Here is a 23,529-nt window from a genome sequence, read left to right on the forward strand (position 1 = left end):
CTTCTTTGTCATGTGGTGTCTGTCCATGAGAGATAAAGGAACTACTTTATAGCGTCATTTGTCCCGAGATACAATACAAGCAGGTAGTGAGAAATAACCTCTTGTTTCTCCTGATTTCTCTTCCCTAAATTCCCCGTAATGTTTTAGGCAATTACCTTTTGTAACTGGGTGATTATTTATTTACTTTTTATTTTACTATGTTTATTCATTATTTGTATTAATTTTTAATTTTATTTATAGAATTATTTACATTAAATTAATTTGTTCATATAAATTTATTTAAAATTATTATGTAGGTTGGTGTAGTTAGGCATATTGGACTATTTCGCAAATACGACAGTATTTGGCTATTTTTAATCTATACATTTACTAAAAGAGAAGGTAAATTGGGCCATCTAAACAAGTAAGTAGTTGCTTTGGAACAAACCATTCGTCTATAGATTTTATTTACAGGGGTCCCGGTATTACAACAGAAACAACCGTATCTTCTGAAGATTAAATAATAAAAAAACAATTTTTTTTCAAATGAAAGTAAAAAGCAACATTAGAACTTAAAACGAACATAAATTATTACGTATAGGATGGGGTTATCCCTTCCTCAATACCTCGCTCTTTACGCCAAACTTTGACTTTTTGTACCAATTATACGAGAATGCCTCCTAAAACACAAGGGCCATTTAATTAGAATAAAATACTTTTTTAAAAGTTCTAAAATACCTTAGCGTAAAGAGCGAGGTATTGGGGAGAACCCATCACATACGCAATAATTTCTGTTGGTCTTAAGTTTTAGTATTGCCCCTTACTTTCAGTTGAAAAAACATTTTTTGTTTATTCAATTTCTGATCGTTTTTAAAACAGTATCGAGAAATCTGGCTCCCTCTCCATAGATAATTCCCTTCCCCTAAGAAGAATTTTTCCACGGAAAGATCCTGCACGTAACCCCCCCCCCCCCAACCCTTCTCCCGAAAACATTTTTGATTAGCTTTTGAAAGGTAATATTAAACTTGATGAATTTTATATATTTTGAACATGCATCAAAATTCGATTTTTTTGATGCATCTATTGTTATCAAGACTCTGTTTGTTAGAGTTTCGGTTACTATTGAGCCGTAATACTCCATACTTTCTGTTCGTTACCACGAACTGTTTGAAAAGGGACAAAAAGAAAGCATGCAATGAAGCATATCCAATAGCGCAACGGTTTCTCTAGTTAAAAACAACATATGGACCAAGCTATGATATCTACCAGGGGCACCAATCCAGATTTTTTCGTTATCTCTGGTAAATTGGGAACATTGACATTTTTTCAATTTAAATTAATGAAAAATCCTAAACAAAAAACGAATACTTATATTATTTTATAAAACCTTGTTAAATGTATATATATTTACAGCCTGTTATTTTTAAAAGATATATATAAAACACTAATAACAATTCCATTTAAGCCTCAACCTACGTCAATGTGCTAAAAAAAATAAATAACTTAAGGCAAATTTGAGAGAGGAAACTATTAATTGATTAATAGTCACCCCAAAGACTTTCCCTAGGACGCAGCTTCCTTTACAAACGATTTTTTATATCGATTCTACTCTAAATTAATTAAAAAAAATTCCACATGACAAGTTTTCAAAAAAAAGTAAAGAGCTGCATTAAGCCAAGAATGAACAAAAACAAAGTCAAATAATCTTCAAATCGTAAAATTACCACAAATTACTATCAATAAATAAATGAAACTCAAAACGAACAGAAACTAGATCTACGTTGCATGGGCAACTTGAGGTGTTGCGGCAACCTTTGCTCGGCTTCGCCGAGTAAAGTGTTGCGAGAGCAACACTTTGGTTTTGTTTCCTCGCTGCGACTAAACGCTGAAGTTGTTAATCTGTAAGGATGCTAAAATACATACTAGGTACACCAACTCGCAAAAGTTGCAAACTCCTCATTGCTAAAGATGATTGTAGCCTTACAGCCGATTATTACTTACAAGTCCCCTACATGTCTTACCACTGGAACCAAATTGGTCTTACCATCAAATACAACGGAAACAAAAAATAGGTACACCAACTAGTAAGAGTTGCAAACTCCTCATTGCTAAAGATGATTGTAGCCTTACAGCCGATTATTACTTACAAGTCCCCTACATGTCTTACCACTGGAACCAAATTGGTCTTACCATCAAATACAACGGAAACAAAAAATAGGTACACCAACTAGTAAGAGTTGCGAACCCCTCATTGCCGAGGATGATTATGAGCTAACAACCGACTGTTGCTTACAACTCCCTTATATGTCTCACAATTGGTATCGGCCTATTTTTGGTTTCAGTGTGTACCTTACTACTGAAGTTGTCAACCCCTTTAAACTTTCAAACTGGTATATCTCATGAAGGAATTTTTGTACAAAAAAATGGATGACATATACTTTGATCAGCTCATCAAAAGCTATCGACTGCCGTCAAAAAAAAAAATCTATCTGTCTTAGTTCAAAAGTTGACTTTTTTGCCGTAGGCCAACTTTCTAACGTCATCACTTAGAAAGGAGCAAAGGATAAACTCTAATTTTTTTAGCAATGAGAGAACTTTTAAAGTTTAAGAGGCACATCTGATACCATTTCTCTACCGCAATCCCAAGTGCGAAAAACCGAATGATAAACTCAGCTGAAATCACGAACAGAAATGGGTAGAAACAATACATGGCAGCACTTTCGGACCCGTGGGAAAATGCCGCTTTTTTGCTTCTCTAAATTTTTCTATTTATCACTCAAAGAAAATATATTGGCCGTGGGGCAGGGTAACTGTCGCATATATTTAACACTTATAGATTTTAGTCCATCTTCAATTTGAAACTGGTGCCTGCCTGCTTGCCTGCTAGAACGGAGCTTTCCACTCGAAAGCAGAAACATGGTTTGATGAAACGAAAGCTTGGCTGCATAACTTCAGATAGTCCTCTCTGACATAGGCTATACAACTCCTCTTTACTTCACACACTATAGGCTCTGGCCCAAGGACAAGCAAAAACCATCCTTTTTGGCCCCAGGCAAGAGTTCTACGAAGCTTTCCAAAATGTAAAGTCATATTCATCAATCCGGCCTAAGGTCCACACTTTCCGTAAAAACCGCAGAGGTTAGACCCTTACCACTTTCTAGGAATAAGCTGAAATCGGGGTGCTAGGAACAAAAAAAAAAAAAAAAAAAAACCACGACAAAACCAAAGTGTTGCTCTCGCAACACAATTACAATAAATAGCCGAGTCACTCAAAACGAGCCAAAATTACCGTGAGTAGGGCTGATAGCCCCTATGCCTTCTCAAGACCAGAACAAAATTTGCGCTTTACTATAAAATAACAAATAAACGAATGACCGTGGATTCTCAGTTAAATTGACATATACTGATATTTCTTCGGTAAGCTTTGGATAATTTTTCAATTATAAAAGTAGTTATGTGAAATGTGAAAGAAATTATGTTATGGTCTTAAGAAAACATAGGGATTATCAGCCCTACTGGTGGTAGTTTTTGCTCGTTTTGAGTTTGTATACTAAACTGACAATCCAATGCCTTTTTTTTTTTTTTTTTTTTTTTTTTTTTAAAGCACAAGTTATGTTCTGGTACTGAGAAAGTATGGGGGTTGTAAAAGACACAATTTCCAGACCTTTCAACTAAATTGAAAAAACCGGCTATCTCAAAATTTTATATAAAAATTATCTCAAAATGAATTAGTGGGCGTGGGAGGGGGGTTAGTTGCCCTCCAATCACCTTCAACTATTAAAAAAGGGACTGGATCTTTCGATTTCCAGTCGAATGAGCTGTTTCCGAAGTTTCTACGACAACAAATGGCTGTCTCAAAATTAAAGTCAGATGGATTTCGGCAAAATACGAGGTGTGGCGGCGGGCATCCACCCTCTGATCACTTTGAATCTTAAAAAAGGTACTAGGACTTCTAATTACTAATCCAATGAGCCCCCTCCGAAGTTTATACGATCATTCCTTCGATATACGCCCCCAGGGCATAACTTACAACCATTGCCCTTAGGGCTCTTGGGAGGTTGTAATACTCAAAGACATAATTACCGGACCTTAGAAATATGTTGAACAAAATGGCTATCTCAAAATTCTGATTGGATATGTTTGAGGAAATGGTGGGCGTGGGAGAGGGGTTGGTTCCCTCCAATCACTTTCGACTATTAAAAACAGCACTAACCTTTTCAATTTCCAATTGAATGGGCAGTTTCTACGACAACAAAATGGCCTCAAAATTTTTATCACATTCATTTCGGGAAAATACTAGGTGTGTGGGAGAGGGGGGGGGGGGTGTCCACCATCTGATCACTCTGAATCTTAAAAAGGGCACTGGAACATCTGATTTCCTATCCAATGAACCCAATCCAAAACTATCATCCTTTTCTATATATATATATAATATATATATATATATATATATATATATATATATATATATATATATATATATATATATATATATATATATATATATATATATATATATATATATATATATATATATATATATATATATATATATATATATATATATATATATATATATATATATGTCCCCAGGGCATAACATATAACCCTTACCCTGAGGGCTGTGTCATCCTCAAATACATAATTTCCGGACCTTTCAGTTAAGTCGAACAAAATGGCTATCTTTAAGATTTTGATTGGATGTGTTTGGGGATATAGTGGGCGTAGGAGGGGGGTCAGTTGCCCTCCAATCCCTTTTGAATATTAAAAAGAGCACTAGCCCTTTCAATTCCCAATCGAATGAGCCTTTTTCGAAGTTTCTACGACAAGAAATGGCCATCTCAAAATTTCTATTAGACGCATTTCGGGAAAATACGAGGTGTGCGTGAAGGGGGTGGGGGGGTATATATCCTCTGATCACTCTGAATATCAAAAAAGTCACTAAAACTCCTGAGTAGCACTCCAATAAGCCTCCTCCGAAGCTTTTAGAGACTGTAAAGTCTAATGCCGTATCCTTTACCTTTACCTTTCTATAAAAACCTTAAATGACCCGAGGGCATAACTTACAAACCTTGCCCTAAGGACTGTGAAGGTGGGGGCTGTCATCTTCAAATAAATAATTTCCGGAACTTTCAACTACGTTGAACAAAATCGCTATCTCGACATTTTCATTGAATATGTTCGGGGAAATGCTGGGCGTGGGAGGGGGGTTAGTTTCCCTCTAATGACTTTCAACAATTAAACACAGCACTAGCCGTTTCAATTTCCAATCAAATGAGCCCTTTTCGAAGTTTCTACGACAAGTTTTTTTTTGATACGAAGAGCCCAAGCCTAAAAAAAAAAAAAATAAATAAATAAATTATGCCCACATCGCTCTTAACTTAGGCAGTGTTATTGTGCTGCGTCTGAAAGATAGTTTTTAATTACTTAATAGAATCTGTTTATGAAGAAAGACTATGAAGAAAGGCTGTTTGAGCTTATCAACTGAGTCACTCGTCTGACACTCTAGGCGGATGCTTGTTTGCCTTGCAATTCGGGGGGACTTGTTGGTCAATCAATATATTAATTAATTTTTTGTTAGCGCAACTGTCTGAGCTTTTGAATTGGGTCACTCACCTAACACTCTAGTCAGGTAGGCCCCCCTATTAGGCCATGGACGCTTGTTGGCTTGCAAGTTCAGGCGACTTTTTGGTCAACCCAATATTCAATCTATTTCTTTAGCGCAACTATCTGAGCTTATGAGTTGGGTGCTAAACCTGGTCAAAAACTCTAGACAGGCGGGCGAGCCCTGTTAGGCTTTGGACTGGAAGCTTCTTTGCCTTCGATTCCAGGAGACTTGACAGCCATGGGTCAATTCTGCAACTTGGTCAACCTGCCTGAGACTCTAGGCGGGCGGGCCTCTTCAAAAGCTAACACACAAGTATTTGTCCATTTTGAGAGTCATAGCTACTCCCGTCGTTCACCCGTGCCGTTTAGCAAAACACTTGAAAAGCTACAGAACTTCCCGTTTGACTGCAAGTCCAGGAGACTTGTAGGTCATGTGTCAATCCTAAAACACGGTAGTCTGCTTGAGAATCTAAGCGTCCACCTGAGACCATTAGGCTAAGGTCACTTGTTCGCATGTGAGTCCAAGCAAATTCAGTCCCCTTTTTGCATAAAAGTCCAGGCGACTTTGTCCGTCATGAGTCAAATCAAAAATTTCAATCATCCTTTAGTTTGATGGCTATCTACCTTAGTTCTGCCCAAGGATGGATGGATGGATGATAAACTATGTATCAACAAGTGAAAATGAGAGGCTTATGCCAGCTTTATCTCTCACTCAGACCAGTTGTCTTGGCTTTGTCTCCAACTGGACATGGCTTGATGGCAACTTGATTTTAATTCTGTAATGAAGAAAGACTAAAGTACTTCATTCGTTTTATGGATTAAGACTGGGAAAAAGCAGGCCAACACATGTTGACCCGACTAACACCAAGGGAATAGCAGAGTACACTTGAATGGGACGAGAAGCGGTCTTAAGAACAGGTTCAAATGAATTGAAAACTTCACTCCAGGGAGTAAAGGATGATGCTTAGAAAAGAACAGAGCGGAGGAAAAGCCTACGCAACTACATTGGCAGGAGGCAGCTGGGTAGTTCGGTGAGCTGTTAGTAGTACATTGACAGTATCTACACATTTGCCCTTAATTCGAAAGTCGCTTACTAGCCCCCTTCAATAACAACAGACAGAGAGCGTTAAACAAAAAAAAATCTTGTTTAATTTGCCCTTGAACCTATTCAAAGTCCTTACTGCGCTTGTGACGTTTCTAACTACAACACAAATTATGTTTTTAATTTTGTTATCAAACTGGATATGGGGTAAAGCACCTACATTTTTTTAAGGGAGGGGGGAGTTGTTAAGTTACTTAAACATACTCTCAGAGTGGCTAACCTTTTAAAAAATATTGTCCCTGAAAGCATATTTTACCCAAATGTTACAAAATTTTGTATTTTCCAAAATACAAGATGTTGAAGGCTCCCAAGCCCTCCTCTATGAGAATCCAGATGTCAGTCAGTACATTGCATCACAAGTTCAAAGAACGACTTCAATTGATATGAAAAATAATGATAACTAGTTGAGTATAGTTACTCAGCACCATTCAGGAGACCCCAAAAAAAAACTCTGTATACCTCCTCGAGCTAAATATGTTTTTGTGTTACCTGTTGTCCCTGAGTTTTTCCATAGGACCCAGTGTCCCTAATAAGGGAGGCGATATTAACGCTATCAAGACATTCGCTTTTGCTTCGGAGGTCAATACTGATCCCCTTCATTAGCGACCGACGACGAGGGGTGCCATCTGATCTTTCATTTCGTACTGATTTACTCCGTCGAAACCTGGAAAAGAAAAACAAGGTAATATTCCTGGCTATCTTTTCGCTGATACCAGCTAATCGACACATTGCCAACAGCTTTCTTTAGAAATACTTAGTGATACGACAAAGTTCCTTATCCAAAAATAAGGCAGTTTTTGAGGGTGCGTGTTTACTGATGAAAGTTAGTTTTGGGCAACTAAAGATTAGATGGGGGTATAGTTCATATATTATTACTGCTACCATTGCTGCTACTGACCACTCATTGCAGCGCCAAACTACCAGAAACCAATAAAGCGGCGTAAATTCCTTCTCTATTTTTCACTTTATCTATCCTGACCTTCAGTCTTCTCTTCCTCCAATGAAGTTCCTACTCTTTTAAAACTTTTTCTCATAGCTTATTCCCGCCTAGGTCCCACTTTCCCTTTGGCATCAAAACAAGATTTCGATACATATTGCTCTTAACCCATAAAACGTGTCCTAACCATCATCACTCTGTCATTAAAGCGCCAAACAGTGAGATCAGACCAAACTTATCGTGCAATTTATTCTTTGTCGAACGGTCATTTTAACAAGTACACAAAAATGTTCTTACGAAAATTCCTTGGTGACATCTAGCACACCTTCCTCTAAATTTCAGACCTGGTACATAATCCTTTCTTACTTTTATTCACATTTATCTAAACTGAACCTAGGAGGAGGAGGGGTTACCCAGTAGTTAAAGCCCTACACAGAAAAACCTAGGCCTCTATTTGTAGCCGTTAAAAGTTATTTATTTCCCCGGTTTAGTGGTATTATCGCTACTACTACTACTAACTGCTCATTGCAGGACCGAGCAACCTGAGGCCAATGCAACCTCCCTCCTCCAACTCTATTCCATAATTATCTTCCTCCCAAGAAGTACCAATTTCCTTTAAGTCCTAATGTGGGTTAGCCTTTTTTTCGATTAGCCATTTTAGCCAATTTTTTCGGGAAGTTAGAAAATTGGGCATGTAAAAAATAGAATTTGATGCTCAGTATGCAACCAAACATTTTAATGTTCTTCATGAGTTACTGAACAATTTTGGTGCAATTCTTTACTCTTGCATTCTAAGTCTTTGAATGCCAACTAAGCATATTTTTTTTTTAAATTCTCTCCTCGTTCCCCAGAAATGTTCAGAGAACCTACCGACTCTGTGAATCATCAAACAGATCGACCTCATTCTCAAATAAAATTCTAGAAAAAAGCCACAATTAGATGCTTCAAACAGCGTTGCAAAACCAAAAAAAAATTGCTTAACCCATTTTATTTGTAGAGGCGGAAATGTAATGTTCTTTAAGTTGACAATGGGGTGATGTTGAATGTTTGCATCACTAGGTTTCAGGTCAGATTTTGACGGCCTGTTCAAATGCACTCAATGTTTCTTCAGCATTTTTTAAGATTCAAGATTCATTTATTTAAAAACAGGTTTCATAGTGTTAGCAAAAGACTCAACTAAATAACACTATCTCTAACAACAACAAATAAGTTAAAAAACTAAGCATGATTAATGACACTTCTATAAAACAGAATAAAAGAATGAGTCGATTCATTCTGCATCTTATTGGTTCGAATCTGTTCGTGTGTCGAGTATTAGCTTTGGGAGCAATAAGAGGAGACAACAACGTAGTGCATTTTTCACTAACGTGGAGCGACTGTCCAATTTTGCACATGAGATGGAATCTCATCTCCGTTCTCTCAGCGTTGGTTTCCAACGCTGCAGTTGCAGTTAGATACGTGTCATGTTCGGGACCCAGTATGATTTTGTCCCATGTTTTGAACAGCCTTGAGAAGAGCTTACGTTCTAAACGCATAACAAACAAAATTAAAATAAAAGAAGGATACTTGTTATGTCCGTGTTGCTGATCAAGGATGAAGTAGAACATTTTATGATAAACACAAATAATCCATTGTTGCATATTAAATAAAAAACAAGTTTTTTCAACAGAAAGTAAGGAGCAACATTAAAACTTAAAACAAACAGAAATTATTACGTATTTGGGGGCAGGGAGAGGGGAGTAGATGGGGATCCCTCCTCGACGCCTCACTCTGCGCGCTAAAGTTTATAAAGTAGCATACTTATCAAACAGTTCATGGTAACGAACTATAGTAAGGAGCGACCCGGCTCAATAGTAACCAAAATTCTAAAAAATGGAATTTTGATATTAATAGTTACATCAAAAGAATTGCATTTTAATGCTGATTTTAAATATATAAGTTTCATCAAGATTAGTCTTACCCATCAAAAGTCACGAGCCTGAGAAAATTTGCCTCATTTTACAAAATAGGGAAAAACACCCCCTAAACGTCATACGATCTTAACGAAAATCACACCATCAGATTGAGCGTATCAGAGAACCTCAATGTAGAAGTTTCAATCTCCTATCTACAAAATTGTGGAATTTCGCATTTTTTGCCAGAAGAGAAATCACAGATGCGTTTTTTTTGTTTTTTTTTTTTTTTTTGGTGGGGGGATCGTATCGACTCAGTGGTCCTAGAATGTCGCAAAATGGCTCATTCTAACGGAAATTAAAAGTTCTAGTGCCCTTTTTAAGTGACAAAAAATAGGAGGGCACCTAGGCCCCCTTCCACGTTCATTTTTTCCTGATTCTGAGATAGCCATTTTATTCACCATAGTCGAAAAACTTAATAACTATGTCTTTGGGGACGACTTACTCACCCGCAGTCCCCGAGGGAGAGGCTGCAAGTTACAAACTTTGACCTGTGTCTACACATAGTACTGGTTACTGTGAAGTGTACAGACGTTTTCAGGGGGATTTTTTGACTTGGGAGGGGGGAGTTGAAGGGAGGATTACGTGGAAGGATGTTTCCATGGAGGAGCTTCTCATGGGAGAAGAGACTTTCAATGAAGGGGGCGCAGGATTTTCTAGCATTTAAAAAAAAAAAAATGAAAAAATAAATATGAAAAGTTTTTTTCTACTGAAAGTGAGGGGCAGCATTTAAACTGAAAACGAACAAAAATTATTACGCATATGAGGGGTTCACCTTCTCCTAATACTGGCTCTGTACGCTAAAGTATTTTTAGTAATTTCAACTAATTATTCTACGGCCTTTGTGACTCAGGGGTCATTCTTAAGGAATTGAGACAAATTTAAGCTTTATTATAAAGAGCGAGGTATCAACGAGGGGTGAGCCCCCTCATATACGCAATAAAAACATACGAATATAGAAGTTCGTTACGTAAGTTAATTCGTAAGTTACGTATTTTTTTACTTATGAAAACGTTCGTAAAAAATTAAAAGTTATAATTGCCATTTAAGTAATCAAAAATTGGAGGGCAACTAGGCCACCTTCCTCTCTCCTTTTTTTCTCAAAATCTTCCGATTAAAACTATGAGACGGCCATTTAGCCCAAAAAAAATTAATGTTAATTATTAATGTGCGGAGAGCCAAGACCAACACATGCATTAATTCAAAAACGTCCAGAAACTAAACAAAAAAACAAGTTTTTTTAAATGAAAGTAAGGATCGACATTAAAACTTAAAACGAACAGAAATTACTCCGTATATGAAAAGGGCTTTCCTCCTCAACGCCCCGCTCTTTATGCTAAAGTTTTTTACTGTTTTAAAAAGTAGAGTTAAGAGAAAGAGTTAAACTTTAGCGTAAAGAGCGGGGCGTTGAGGAGGAAAAGCCCCTTTCGTATACAGAGCAATTTCTGTTCGTTTTAAGTTTTAATGTTGCTCCTTACTTTCATTTAAAAAATCTTGTTTTGTTTTGTTTAATATATTTAGAATCAGGATAATAAGCCAATTTTTTTATATTTCTATTAGTCTCAAAATTCTGTTATTTTTTTATAGTTTAAATTACTATTGAGCTGCAACACTCCTTACTTACAATTCATTATCATGAACTGTTTGATAATATTAAAACAAACCAACGACTATATTTATGTCTTCACATTCTTCATATTTTTTACTGGACTTAAACTTAAAACGAACAGATACTATTACGTATATGAGGGTAGTTCTCCCTCCTCAACACCTTACTCTTCACACTAAAGATTTTTAGAACTTAAATATTTATAGATAGTACAAAAGATGGATTCTTTTGATAGATCTATCGGTATCAAAATACCAGTTTTTAGAGTTTCGGTTACTATTGCGCCGCGTCGCTCCTTACTTACAGTTCGTTGCCACAAACTGTTTGATGATATTAAACCAAATCAACGGCCCCCTTTATGGGTCCACATTCTTCATATGTTTTACTGGATGAACTACATACATTTCCCTTGTAGAAAATGAATTACTTCAAACTCCACTCTGTGCTATCAGTGAAACATTCATTTAAGTTATATGTTGAAAATCCCATCTGTTGCAGTGAACCATGTTCGTTAGGCCAATATATAAATTCATTACAACTTCTTAAGTGCTGCAGAAATGCACTTTCCCTTGATTAAAACACTTTAGTTCTATTTCAAGAACGATTTTTTTCGTATAATCTAATAACTCTGAAGATTTTTACTATTCCTAAATCTCGTGCCAAATCCCCTATTCATGCTGATCAAACTTCTTACGAGCAGAATTATCTTCAAACTTAAAGCCTTCGTCTTTATGGTTACTGCAATCTTCATCCGGTTCGTGTTTCTGTAAGTCTTCAAATAACTCTTTGAAGACTGGCACGAGGATTTCAGCTAAATGAGCCACTCGGCGTATAGAAAACTGAGACTTACCGAATTTACCAGCTATTTACGCATTATATACCGACTACTTACCAAACTTCAGCATTCAGGTGATGTAGGGCGTCATTTGCGCGAGTTATGAGATATTTGAGTTCAGTAAATTAGTTGGTAAGTTTGGTAAGTTGACGGTATAGGATATTCCAATTGATTTTTGTTTCTCTTGTTATAGCATTTACTCGGGGGATCTCAGGGCACTTGCCAACTCATATACATACAAAGATGACTTTTGACAAGTGTTCCCTTCATCCACAATCTTTTGACACACTACTTGCCCAATTGGTGAAGGATCCGTGATGCCTCACGCCGTGATTTATCAACATTGTCGGATCTGATTTAAATTGACATAGTAAACTCGGTGGAAAATATATTAAAATTAGCATATGTATGCGGTATGTTATAGCACATGCATGTAGCAATGTTAAAACTGTCACACGCATAACAAAATGAATTGGGGCTATTTAAGGACAACTGATTTAAAGACAACTGATTTGAGGAAAACGCAAATTAGAATAGGCATATATAAGAAATGTTTTTTTTTTTTTGTTCATGCATGAATAAAAACTAAGCACTCCTAAACTTGTAACCTAAAGCTACTGTATTAATTCAATTGCAGCTTTTTAAAATAAGTTTTTTATACAATTTTTTATTACACTAATTTTTGGTGGCAATTAATTTTTTTTCAGAATACAATACTTACTAGAGAACATATAAAAGATAAAATTCGAGGCCTGGTACACCCAAAACAAAAGGTGTCGGGGGACAACAAAAAGAGCCAAGAAGAAGGGGTTTACCTCTCGTAGGCTTATTCCAAGAATCTTACATAAATATTTTTCTATCTAAATTTGTAAGGCCACTTTACGAGTCGCAGAAACATTTTTTAGCTCTTAGGAGAACTTGTTTTTTGTTTTTACCTGCATTTTTACGACCAATTTACGCACCGGAGAAATATTTCAGGCAGGGCGGGGAGGGGGGTTTAAACCAGGTGACCCTCTGGAAACAGCCAAGCAAGCACCACAATTTTCTCTACTTGCTTTACAGTACCAGCAATATCAAGCATCCGGTGCTTCTTCAGCCGGTTTAATCAAAGAGCTTCAAAAATCTAATGACCTTAGAAAGCTCTTGGCTTCCTTTAGGTAGCATAGTGGGCCGTGTAGCAATCTATTTGTCTTGTCACCTCGACAGATAGTGTTACACGGAGAGAGCACTTACTGGGTTTATATAAGTTCGGTCGACCCATTTCAGTACTACCTAATGTGTGTTAGTATTGCCGTTTTGCTAGAGCAAGAAATACAATTTTTTACTTGCTACGCAGCACGAGTAATATTAAGCATGCAATTCTTCTTCAACCATTGAATCGCTGAGTTTTAAATATCTATTAATCTTCAAGAAATCTTGGCTTGCTGTTTCGAGTTAGGTTCACCTCTTCTCACATTATTTACTGTTTTTCCATTTTTCTGTAGTAGGTAGCCGTTTTTTTTTTGTTTTGTTTTTTTCAATGCTAACCAGTGCCAGGAATATCAAGTGACCGAGTGTTCTTTATCCACTTTAATCATTGGGTTTTAAACTCTATTAATCTTCAAGTACTCTTGGCTAATTGTTTGAGTTTGGTCCGCCTCTTCTAAAGATATTTATTATTTTTTATAGTTTTCATTTTGCTGTAACATGTATAACATATTTTATTTTTACTTGCTTCGTGCTACCAGGATCATTAAGCGACCCATACTGTTTCATCCACTTTAATTATCGTGTTGTGAACCCCCTATTGACCTTCAAGGACTCGTGACTGGCATATCCTCATTTATATTGCTAGAGAAGACGTTGACCAACCTATTTGTCTTATCATCTTGCTAATCAACAGTTCTGCTAAGTCTAACTCAACAGTTCTGTTATATGTGTAACCCTCCACCCTCCCCTGTTACAGCTGATGTAGCTTTGCAGAGACAATTGTCAGGTATATATTTTCATATACATATTATTTATGATGAAAAATTCTGTCATCTATCGTGCCAAACTCCGTCGTTTATTACTGAGGTAGTCTTTAAAATGAGTAGAGTCTAGAAGCCCTTATACTCCCCTCAGAAGGAGTACTCCTCTATACTCCTCCCTACTTTTTCTCATTTTCAGTTTAGAAAATAAAGTTATTATCTCTAACCTATCTCAATTCCAAAATTGTTTTGTAATCTTACTATCCAACAAACGTTGTTTCTTAACAACGAACAAAAGTACAGCATTAATAACTTGTCTCCAGAAAGGACAACAACATCATAAAAGTTAAATATTTTTCAGAAAAACAAGTAATTTATTATTTTTGTAACAATAAAATAGGCTTGTCAGACGGTTTCCATTTCCCTTTCTTTGCATATAATTTGTTAAAGGCTGCTTACTCATATACAGAATTACACGGAACCCAAAAGAAAAACGAAGAACGCAATGGGGCATGAAAAGCTCCGTCTCAAAATTAGGTAATTTCTAATTTAATTCGAATAGTCCGCAAAATTTAATTCGATAGCCCACATGCAGTTTGAAACTACTATTTCACCTATATATATATATATATATATATATATATATATATATATATATATATATATATATATATGTATATATATATATATATATATATATATATATATATATATATATATATATATATATATATAAATATATATGTATATATATATATATATATTTATATGTATATATTTCACCTGTGAAAACAGGTGAATATATATGTATATATATATATATATATATATATATATATATATATATATATATATATATATATATATATATATAGGCTAATAATAATAATAATTTATTTTTAACCCACTAAAATACAAGATAAATGGAGTAAATAAAAGATAGTGAAAGAAAAATAACACATCTATACAAGAGATAAAACATATACAACACAACCATAACTAAACTAAAGAAAGAGCCTCTAAAAGATAATACAACTATAAAATGAAAACAGGTGAAAACTAACGAATAAATAAACGAACTAAGGGGTGGATGGGGCCAGAGAAAAAACATAATCATTTTTCAATTTTTTAGTCTAACTTCCGCAAAGAAGTAATAATGTCAGAAGCCCCGAAATACCGAATGAATAATAACCATGAGGAGCCACTATTTTACCATAACCTACTTTAACTTCTTCTTTAACATCCTGTAAAATACTACTAAGTTAATAGTTAAAAGTTACTAAAAGTAAAAGTTAATAAAAGTTACTAAAGGTACTAAAAGGTACTAAAAAGTTAATAAAAGCTACTAAAAGGTACTAAAAAAAAAAAGGTACTAAAAGTTAATAGATTCGAAAAACTTGGATGCCTAACCACCCCAAATCAGAGACGCAACGGACGGAGAAGTTAAAACACGGAAAACAAATGGGCATAGACTTTGCATTAAAGACTAGGTACTCACACTTATCAATATCGAATGAGAGACCAACACTATGAAAATGTTTTGAAATAGATGATACGGGATTCGACAGGCTAGATCTTGAACGGCTTAACAGAAGTATATGGTCCGCATATCAAACAGTTCGTGGTAACGAACTGTAGTAAGGAGCGACCCGGCTCAACAGTAAACGAAACTCTAAAAAATGGAATTTTGATGCTAAAAGATACATCAAAAGAAGCGGATTTTTATACTGATTTTCAATATATAAGTTTCATAGAATTTAGTCTTTGTCATCAGGAATTACGAGCCTGAGAAAATTTGCCTTATTTTGCAAAATAGGGGAAACACCCCCTAAAAGTCATATAATCTTGACGAAAATCACACCATCGCATTCAGCGTATCAGAGAATCCTATAGCAGAAATTTCAAGCCCCTATCTACAAAAATGTGGAATTTCGTATTTTTTGCCAGAAGACAGATCACGGGTGCGTGTTTATTTGTTTGTTTGTTTTGTTTTTGTTTTTTTTCCAGGGATCATCGTATCGACCAAGTGGTCCTAGAATGTCGTAAGAGGGCTCATTCTAACGGAAATGAAAAGTTCCAGTGCCCTTTTTAAGTGACCAAAAAAATTGGAGGGCACCTAGGCCCCCTCCCATGCTCATTTTTTCCCAAAGTCAACGGATCAAAATTTTGAGATAGCCATTTTGTTCCATATAGTCGAAAACCATAATACCTATGTCTTTGGGAATGACTTATCCCCCCCCCCACAGTCCCTGGGGGAGGGGCTGCAAGTTACAAACTTTGAACAGTGTTTACATACAGTAATGGTTATTGGGAAGTGTACAGACGTTTTCAGGGGGATTTTTCTTGGTTTAGGGGGTGGGGTTGAGGGGAGGGGGCTATGTGGGAGGATCTTTCCTTGGAGGAATATGTCATGGGGGAAGAGAAATTCAATGAAAAAGGCACAGGATTTTCTAGCATTACTATAAAAAATAACAATGACAAAATAAACAGGAAAAAGTTTTTTCAATTGGAATTAAGGAGTAGCATTAAAACTTAAAACGAACAGAGATTATTACGCATATGAGGGGTTCTTCTCCTCCTAAATATCTCGTTCTTTATGCTAAAGTATTTTTAGTAATTTCAACTATTTATTCAACGGCCTTTCTGATTCAGGGGTCATTCTTAGAGAATTGGGACAAAACTTAAGATTTAGTCTAATGAGCGAGGTATTAACGAAGGGAAAAAAACCCCTCATACGTATTTACGAATATTTTTTACTAATAAAAACGTTCGTTAAAAATTAAAAGATTTAGTTGCCTTTTTAAGTAACAAAAACTGGGGGACAACTAGCTTCCCCACCCCTTATTTCTCAAAATCGTCTGATCAAAACTAAGAGAAAGCCATTTAGCCAAAAAAAGAATTAATATGCAAATTTCATTTTAATAATTTATGTGCGGAGAGCCAAAATCAAACTTGCATTAATTCAAAAACGTTCAGAAATTAAATAAAAAAAACTAGTTTTTTAACTGAAAGTAAGGAGCAATATTAAAACTTAAAGCGAACAGAAATTACTCCGTGTATGAAAGGGGCTGTTTCCTTCTCCACGTCCCGCTCTTTACGCAAAAGTTTGACTCTTTGCCACAATTTTACTTTTTAAAACAATTAAAAACTTTAGCGTAAAGAGCGAGGCGTTGAGAAGGAAACAGCCCCTTTCATACAAGGAGTAATTTCTGTTCGTTTTAAGTTTTAATGTTGCTCCTTACTTTCAGTTAAAAAAACTAGTTTATTTTTTTATTTAAAATATAAGAGCCATTTACCAAATCCCAAAAAAAAGAGGGCAAAATTTTGGATAGCACACTGTGGTTACAAATACTGAAAAGGTACGGTGAAAGAACTCCACCTTGACACACTCCCGAACGGATTGGAATATTCCCATAAAAATTAAAGTAAAAATTTAACCGAACATGGGAATTATTATACGAAAACTGAAGAACCCGAAAGACAGAAACGTTGACTCCAGAACTAAGATCGGAAAACATAACTTGAGATTGAGAAACACTGTCAAAAGCTTTAGAAAGGTCCAGGGCACAAAAATGGACCTCAGAGCCACTGGCTTGAGCCTTTAAAAGGACAGAAGTTAAAACACAGTGGGTATGCTGGCAACCAATACGCCGCCTGAATCCAAACTGATTTTTGACTGTTATCCATAATTTCTGTTATATAAGGTAACAAATCATACTGAAAAACTTTGCTAAAATTACAGGTCACAGTTATGGGTCTATAGGGATCACAACATGAATGATCCTTTCCAAGCTTTAGCACCGAAGTTACTGCACCGCTTAGTAAAGGAGTCAGGCACCAGAGAGGATGCCTAGCACATTTGGAAAAGCAGCTGCAGGTGGAAAACTAAATCTCACGACTCCGTTCGAAGGTGGGAGACAGCAATACCATCATGACGGGAGCAATACAGGAGATTGGGATTATATTTCTTCTTAAGCTTCAATGGAACTAAATAACAAAGGAGATACGAGAAACGAGAGTGCAATGCATAGTTATTGACAGTGAAAATAATAGAATAGTGCTTAATCCAAGAAGCCACAGGAATAACATCACTAGAAGCAGAGGGTTCCAGCTTAGAGGAATTGATCACTTGTCTCCATTGAGAAGCAGTTTTGGGAAATTCAGAGCCATTATACCGTACGCTACGCAGATACCACTTGAATTCTTCTTTGGTCTACTTTTTAATATCAAAAACGTGGCCTACATTTGGGCAACCGCAGGCGACCCAGGTACGAAGCCAGAACTTCGCTCTATTTTTAATGCCTTTTAATTCAGAGACATCTTTCCAAATGGAACTACGAGTTTTCAAACGAACTTGGACACGAGGGACGGCAGCAGCTTCTGCTCGTTTCAAACCGGCAACGATTTGAAGTTAATACGTGTCTAACAGGGAGCGAGCATTTGGTAAATAAACACTAGGGCAAAGCAAGCTTAACGGGAATTAATTATTTGAGAGGAGAGCAGCAAGGGTAGAAATGTATAATGGAAGGTCAATTTTCCTCCATTCACTTCTACAACACCACTTCTAATCAAGCTTACTGCCAGTTACGGGTAACCAAGATTGTGAAAAAGAAATGGAGACGCTTAAGGATATCGGGAGATGGTCGTAATCACACCCATTTTCATCCAAATGTACACCCGAGGAAGACAGTGTAGCAGAGTATACATAATGGTCAACATTGGGCAGAGTTCTACTGTGTTGAATTTACGCGTGTCTAGCATCCTTTGGGACAATACGGAAACCAGCAGGTAAAGACTCTAAAATAAGTTCAGTGCAGCTTTACTTATTGCATAAATCACAGTTGAAGTCGCCCATTAGAACCAAATCGTATCAATGACTTTCAAAATTTTTGATCAGATTGCTGATGGAGGAGCACACAGTTGCAAATTCCAATCAGAGAAGACAGTGAATTCTGGCTATGAGGAAGGTAAACATTCACCAGTACAAGGTTACTAATTCTAATAGCCAAAAAAATATCAGCCGAGTGGTATAATATAGGATTGAGGGACAAGGATCATTTAACTAGGCAAGCAAGTCCACCCTAGGTCTCCCTCAGGTTTTACGAGCGTTTGTTTTATAAACAATGTGATCGTCACATCTACGAAGCGAATTATACTGACTTGTGGTAGAAGATGCTCTTGGAGAAACAAGACATCAAAGTCGTTTAATTTTTGGCTAATTTAATGATTTTTGTCCTTTGTGCCATTGATGTTGAATGAACACATGGTTAAGTCGATATTGGCAGTCATTTCTTTGCCTTTTGGCTCTTTTTGAGACCGTCCTGAATGACCCGACACTAAAGACTGAAAGCAAAATGAGCATCCCCTACTATGAATAGCTTCATAATTTCATCCTCACGCTTAATTGGATTGTCCAAATAAATCAGCATTTTCGAAATGACGATAGTAGCTTGATTATCAATGGGTTTGCTAGAACTGTAATTTGGGAGTGGTGGATAATTCAGATCGTAGACCGTGACTTTTTTTTTTAATGAACTTTAACGTACTACGAAATTCAGATATTTTGGATGCAACCTGAGAAAAAGCATCAGCTGGAATAAGTGGAACTTCAGTAGGTGAAATAATTACAAAAGTCGGAACCAGAGAATCACCAGAACTGTCACATCTACCCAGTAGATCAATCGTGTCCTTTAAATGTCTATAAGAAGCATTTGCGCCAACTCTCCTGGGGGCTATCTCGTCCTTGGCCACTAGACCCCAAAATTTCAAGCTTTGCGTCTTTTATTAGCTTTACCGAGAAAAAACCCGTGGCATGGGTACAAATCACATAATCTTCAATTCCTTTCTTTAAGTTGCTTTACAGAAAGTTCAGAACAAGAGAATGAATCAATAAACAGGAAGTACCATCATTCATTATACACCACCATGGAAAATCCTCACAGACACAAGTATATAGTATAGAATATCAAATCAAAAGGTGTATATAGTATGTTCTCAAAAATTAACGCAATGCACAGTAAATTAATGCACAATAATGCTGCAGTGATGTTACCTTCTCACTAGAATGTACCTCAATAAACAAGGGAAGCGTCAGTCCCCGTTTACCTGACCCCCACAGTTTAAGGGAGACTCTCGCAGCAGGTACAACGGCACTTGCGACGGGGAACTGCCCCTTTTCTACTTGCCAATTTGGGTTACTTTGTAAAAACAATCAATCAATCAATATTTATTAATTCAAATTAAAAATATACAAAAACAATATTATGCCCCAACAGAGAGCAGAGCTCGTAAGGCTGGAGCAGCACAAATGCATAAAAAAAACACAACGTCTCGTCATACTAATAATTCCAAAAGGAGAGAGAAAAAACTAAGACAAAAAAAAAACATACGAGAGAAAAAAAAAACATACAAGGTAGGAGATCATAGAGGAGGCCACCCCAGCGCAAGAACACCACAGCAAAATACATACTAATATCTATTATTAATCAATCCCAACATCCAGGCAAAGAATTATTTTTGAAATATGTTTTTTTTTCAAAAAAAAATCGACTTTGTGAAACTTCGGGACATTTCTACTAAGTTAAGTTTATTTGCAATATGAGGAATCTGGTATCTGATTGAGAATCTAGTTCTTTCTGATTAGATTGGCGGAAGGCGATACTTCTTGGAGCGGATGTAGTGGGCAGGAGAAGTGGGAATCCCAATTATACCCAAATCATGGAAATAATTTGCTGAGGACTGGATATCATAATACCACATTGCTGTATGCACGTCCTTCAATTGTTTGAGATTAAGCATATTGAGAAAAATATATAAAGTTTGGGTTTCTGACAGATTTTTAAGTCTCGCAGGGCGATGAACAAAAGCACCCAGAATTATAATTGCCTTATTTTGAATTATCTGAAGAGGTTGCAGATGGACCATAAATGTGTTGAGATAAACTATGGGGCAATAATTAAGATATGATTCAATTAGAGAATGGAATAAAATTGTAAGGATGGAGAAAGGAAACACCTGTTTCAATCTGTGAAGACAACCTAAGTGATGGGCAAGTTTCAATCTCAAATAATCAGAATGCTTACGGAAAGATAAAAGCTCATCGAGAATAACCCCAAGGTAACAACCTTGGTACATTTTTGAATGTACTCTTTTTATCCTACTTTGATTTACAATTAACTCATCTATGGTAATTTTATTTATCGCCCGTTGTGACCACCCGAAAATCATGAATTCAGTTTTAGAAAAGATCGGAACTAGGCAGTTAGACGCAAACCATTTATTCAAAGATTTCATAGCTGTCACCATTTTCTCAACCAACAAAGATGGGGTTTTAGCTTTTACTGTCACAGCCGTATCATCTACAAAAATTACTGCTAAGCTATCATCTTGGGGTAAACACCTTGGGAGGTCATTTATATATATCAAAAATAGTAACGGCCCCAATACTGATCCCTGGGGGACTCCAACATCATCAATAACGATATGGCTTGATAGATGTCCATTTATTTCTACCTGAATTTTTCGATCATGCAGGTAAGATTTTATTAGATCTAGGCCTTTACCTCTAATACCTGTGTTATTAATTTTTTCCATCAAGATTTCATGGTTTAGCGTATCAAATGCCTTTTTTATATCATAGAAGAGAGCAGACATATAATTATCATCATTTAGTGAATCATTAATCTCTAAGATTAGCGCAGCAATAGCTTGTTCAGTGGAATGACCCGACCTGAATCCAAACTGATTTTTAGTAAATAAATTCCTTTTATTAAAATAGGATACAATTCTTTCTTGAATAATTTTTTCTAGAACCTTAGATATTGGAGAAAGAATAGCTATTGGGCGGTAGTTGCCTACATCTGTCTTATCACCTTTCTTATGAATTGAAATAACTTGTGCAGATTTCCATACTTCTGGAAAGATCCCTGATGATATAGATGCGTTTAAAATATGAAGCAATGGAACCTGGATTACACAAGCAAGTTCTTTCAGAATATTTGTGGGGAGTCCATCTAGAGCTTGGGAATTCCCACGTTTTAACTTCGTAATTACTTTCTGGAATTCACCGAAAGTAACAGGGGCCAGGAACATACTAGAATTTTTGGATGACGGTAGATAATGTTTATATGAACAAAATAAAGATTCAGGGGATTTCAGATCAGCAGTAGCACTAAAATGGGAAAAGTAATTACAAAAATAATCTGCAACAACATCCTTCCCCTTCAATTCAACACCACTTTCATTTATGATCACTTCAGGATGTGATGTCTTAGCATTATTTCCAATTTTTTCCTTAATTAATTTCCATGTAGTCCGAGGTGAATCCGATTTTTTAAATGAATTTTCATAATAAATTTGTTCACTTGTTCTGAGAATTTTAACCAGCAAATTTTTATAATTTTTGAATCGCTGTACATTATGAGCTGAGGGGTATTTCATTTTTATCTTATAGAGTCGATTTTTTTTCCTTGATAGATTTTAAAAGCGATAAACTTATCCAAGGTTTTTTGGGTGAGTTTCTTTTCCGGTATGTAGCTCTAAATGGGCAATGAAGATTCAGTTTTTCGTTCAGAATTCGATAAAATACATCCAAAGACGTATTTAAATCATTCTCGTTAGTAACTTCACTCCAATCTATATCGCTTAGACTAAATTTCAGTTCATTCATATTTACTTTTGAAAAATTCCTCCTTTTCATAGGGTTTTCTTTATTGGCTATGTTTTGCGCTCTGAAGTCAGACATTAAAATGCAATGATCAGACGTATGTTCCATAACCACGAATGTAGCCTCACATGGATAAGTTGCAAAAATGTTATCAATCAGTGAAAAAGATGAATTTGTAATTCGTGTCGGAATAAAACATACTGGGCTCATACCATGTGAAAGGTTACATTCTAAAAACTGAACGACATGTCGGTCAATCCTTTGCAGGCTTGATGGGATGCATCCCATTAAGTCAATATTGAAGTCCCCAAGGATAAAAAATGGCATTCGAAGATTTGATATCACGCTTAACATATTTTCAAATTTGTCAATACAGTCTGCCATGCTAGATGAGGGAGGACGATAAATTACACCTATTAAAATTTTTTTGGAAACAATACCGGTAGCAATATGGTTACTGTAAATTTCTAAATAACCAATTCAGACAATTAGGTTTAACTTAATACATACACCCCTAAACTGTAATTTTTTGGACATCCTTTACGTACCCTGTAATAATAACGGGTACCTTAAGGCACCTAAGTTATAAAATACCTGGAAAGAGCATAGCATTATCCATATATAATTAAACACTCCGTCAGTCAACCTTTCGCGATGATAAGCAATTAAGGGAAAATTTCCGCTTTCCCAGCGTAAACAATGTCTTTTGGTCCTTGGAAGTTCCCTCAGATAGCCCAATATTAGTTTTCGACAATAAACACTTTAGTGGCGTCAGGAACCACAGTCTATTAGTCTAGAGAGGAAACCGAAACTTAAAATAATATCTAGTTCCGTAAACGTCCTTAATTTCATCATGACAAAGGGGACACAAAAGAAAACAAGGAGCAAGTTACA

General features: G+C 36.1%; 1 protein-coding gene across 1 annotated transcript in view; it reads right to left on the reverse strand.

The window, feature by feature from the left end:
- Positions 1-23,529, reverse strand: part of LOC136040585 (nuclear receptor coactivator 7-like) — a 254,488-nt gene that overhangs the window by 105,214 nt on the left and 125,745 nt on the right. The window contains exon 7 of the mRNA XM_065724830.1: positions 7,178-7,352. Within this exon, the coding sequence (XP_065580902.1) occupies positions 7,178-7,352 (175 nt within the window). The remainder of the gene's footprint in view (positions 1-7,177; positions 7,353-23,529) is intronic.

The sequence above is a fragment of the Artemia franciscana genome, chromosome 21 (genome assembly GCF_032884065.1).
Source record: "Artemia franciscana chromosome 21, ASM3288406v1, whole genome shotgun sequence".
Lineage (NCBI taxonomy): Eukaryota > Metazoa > Arthropoda > Branchiopoda > Anostraca > Artemiidae > Artemia > Artemia franciscana.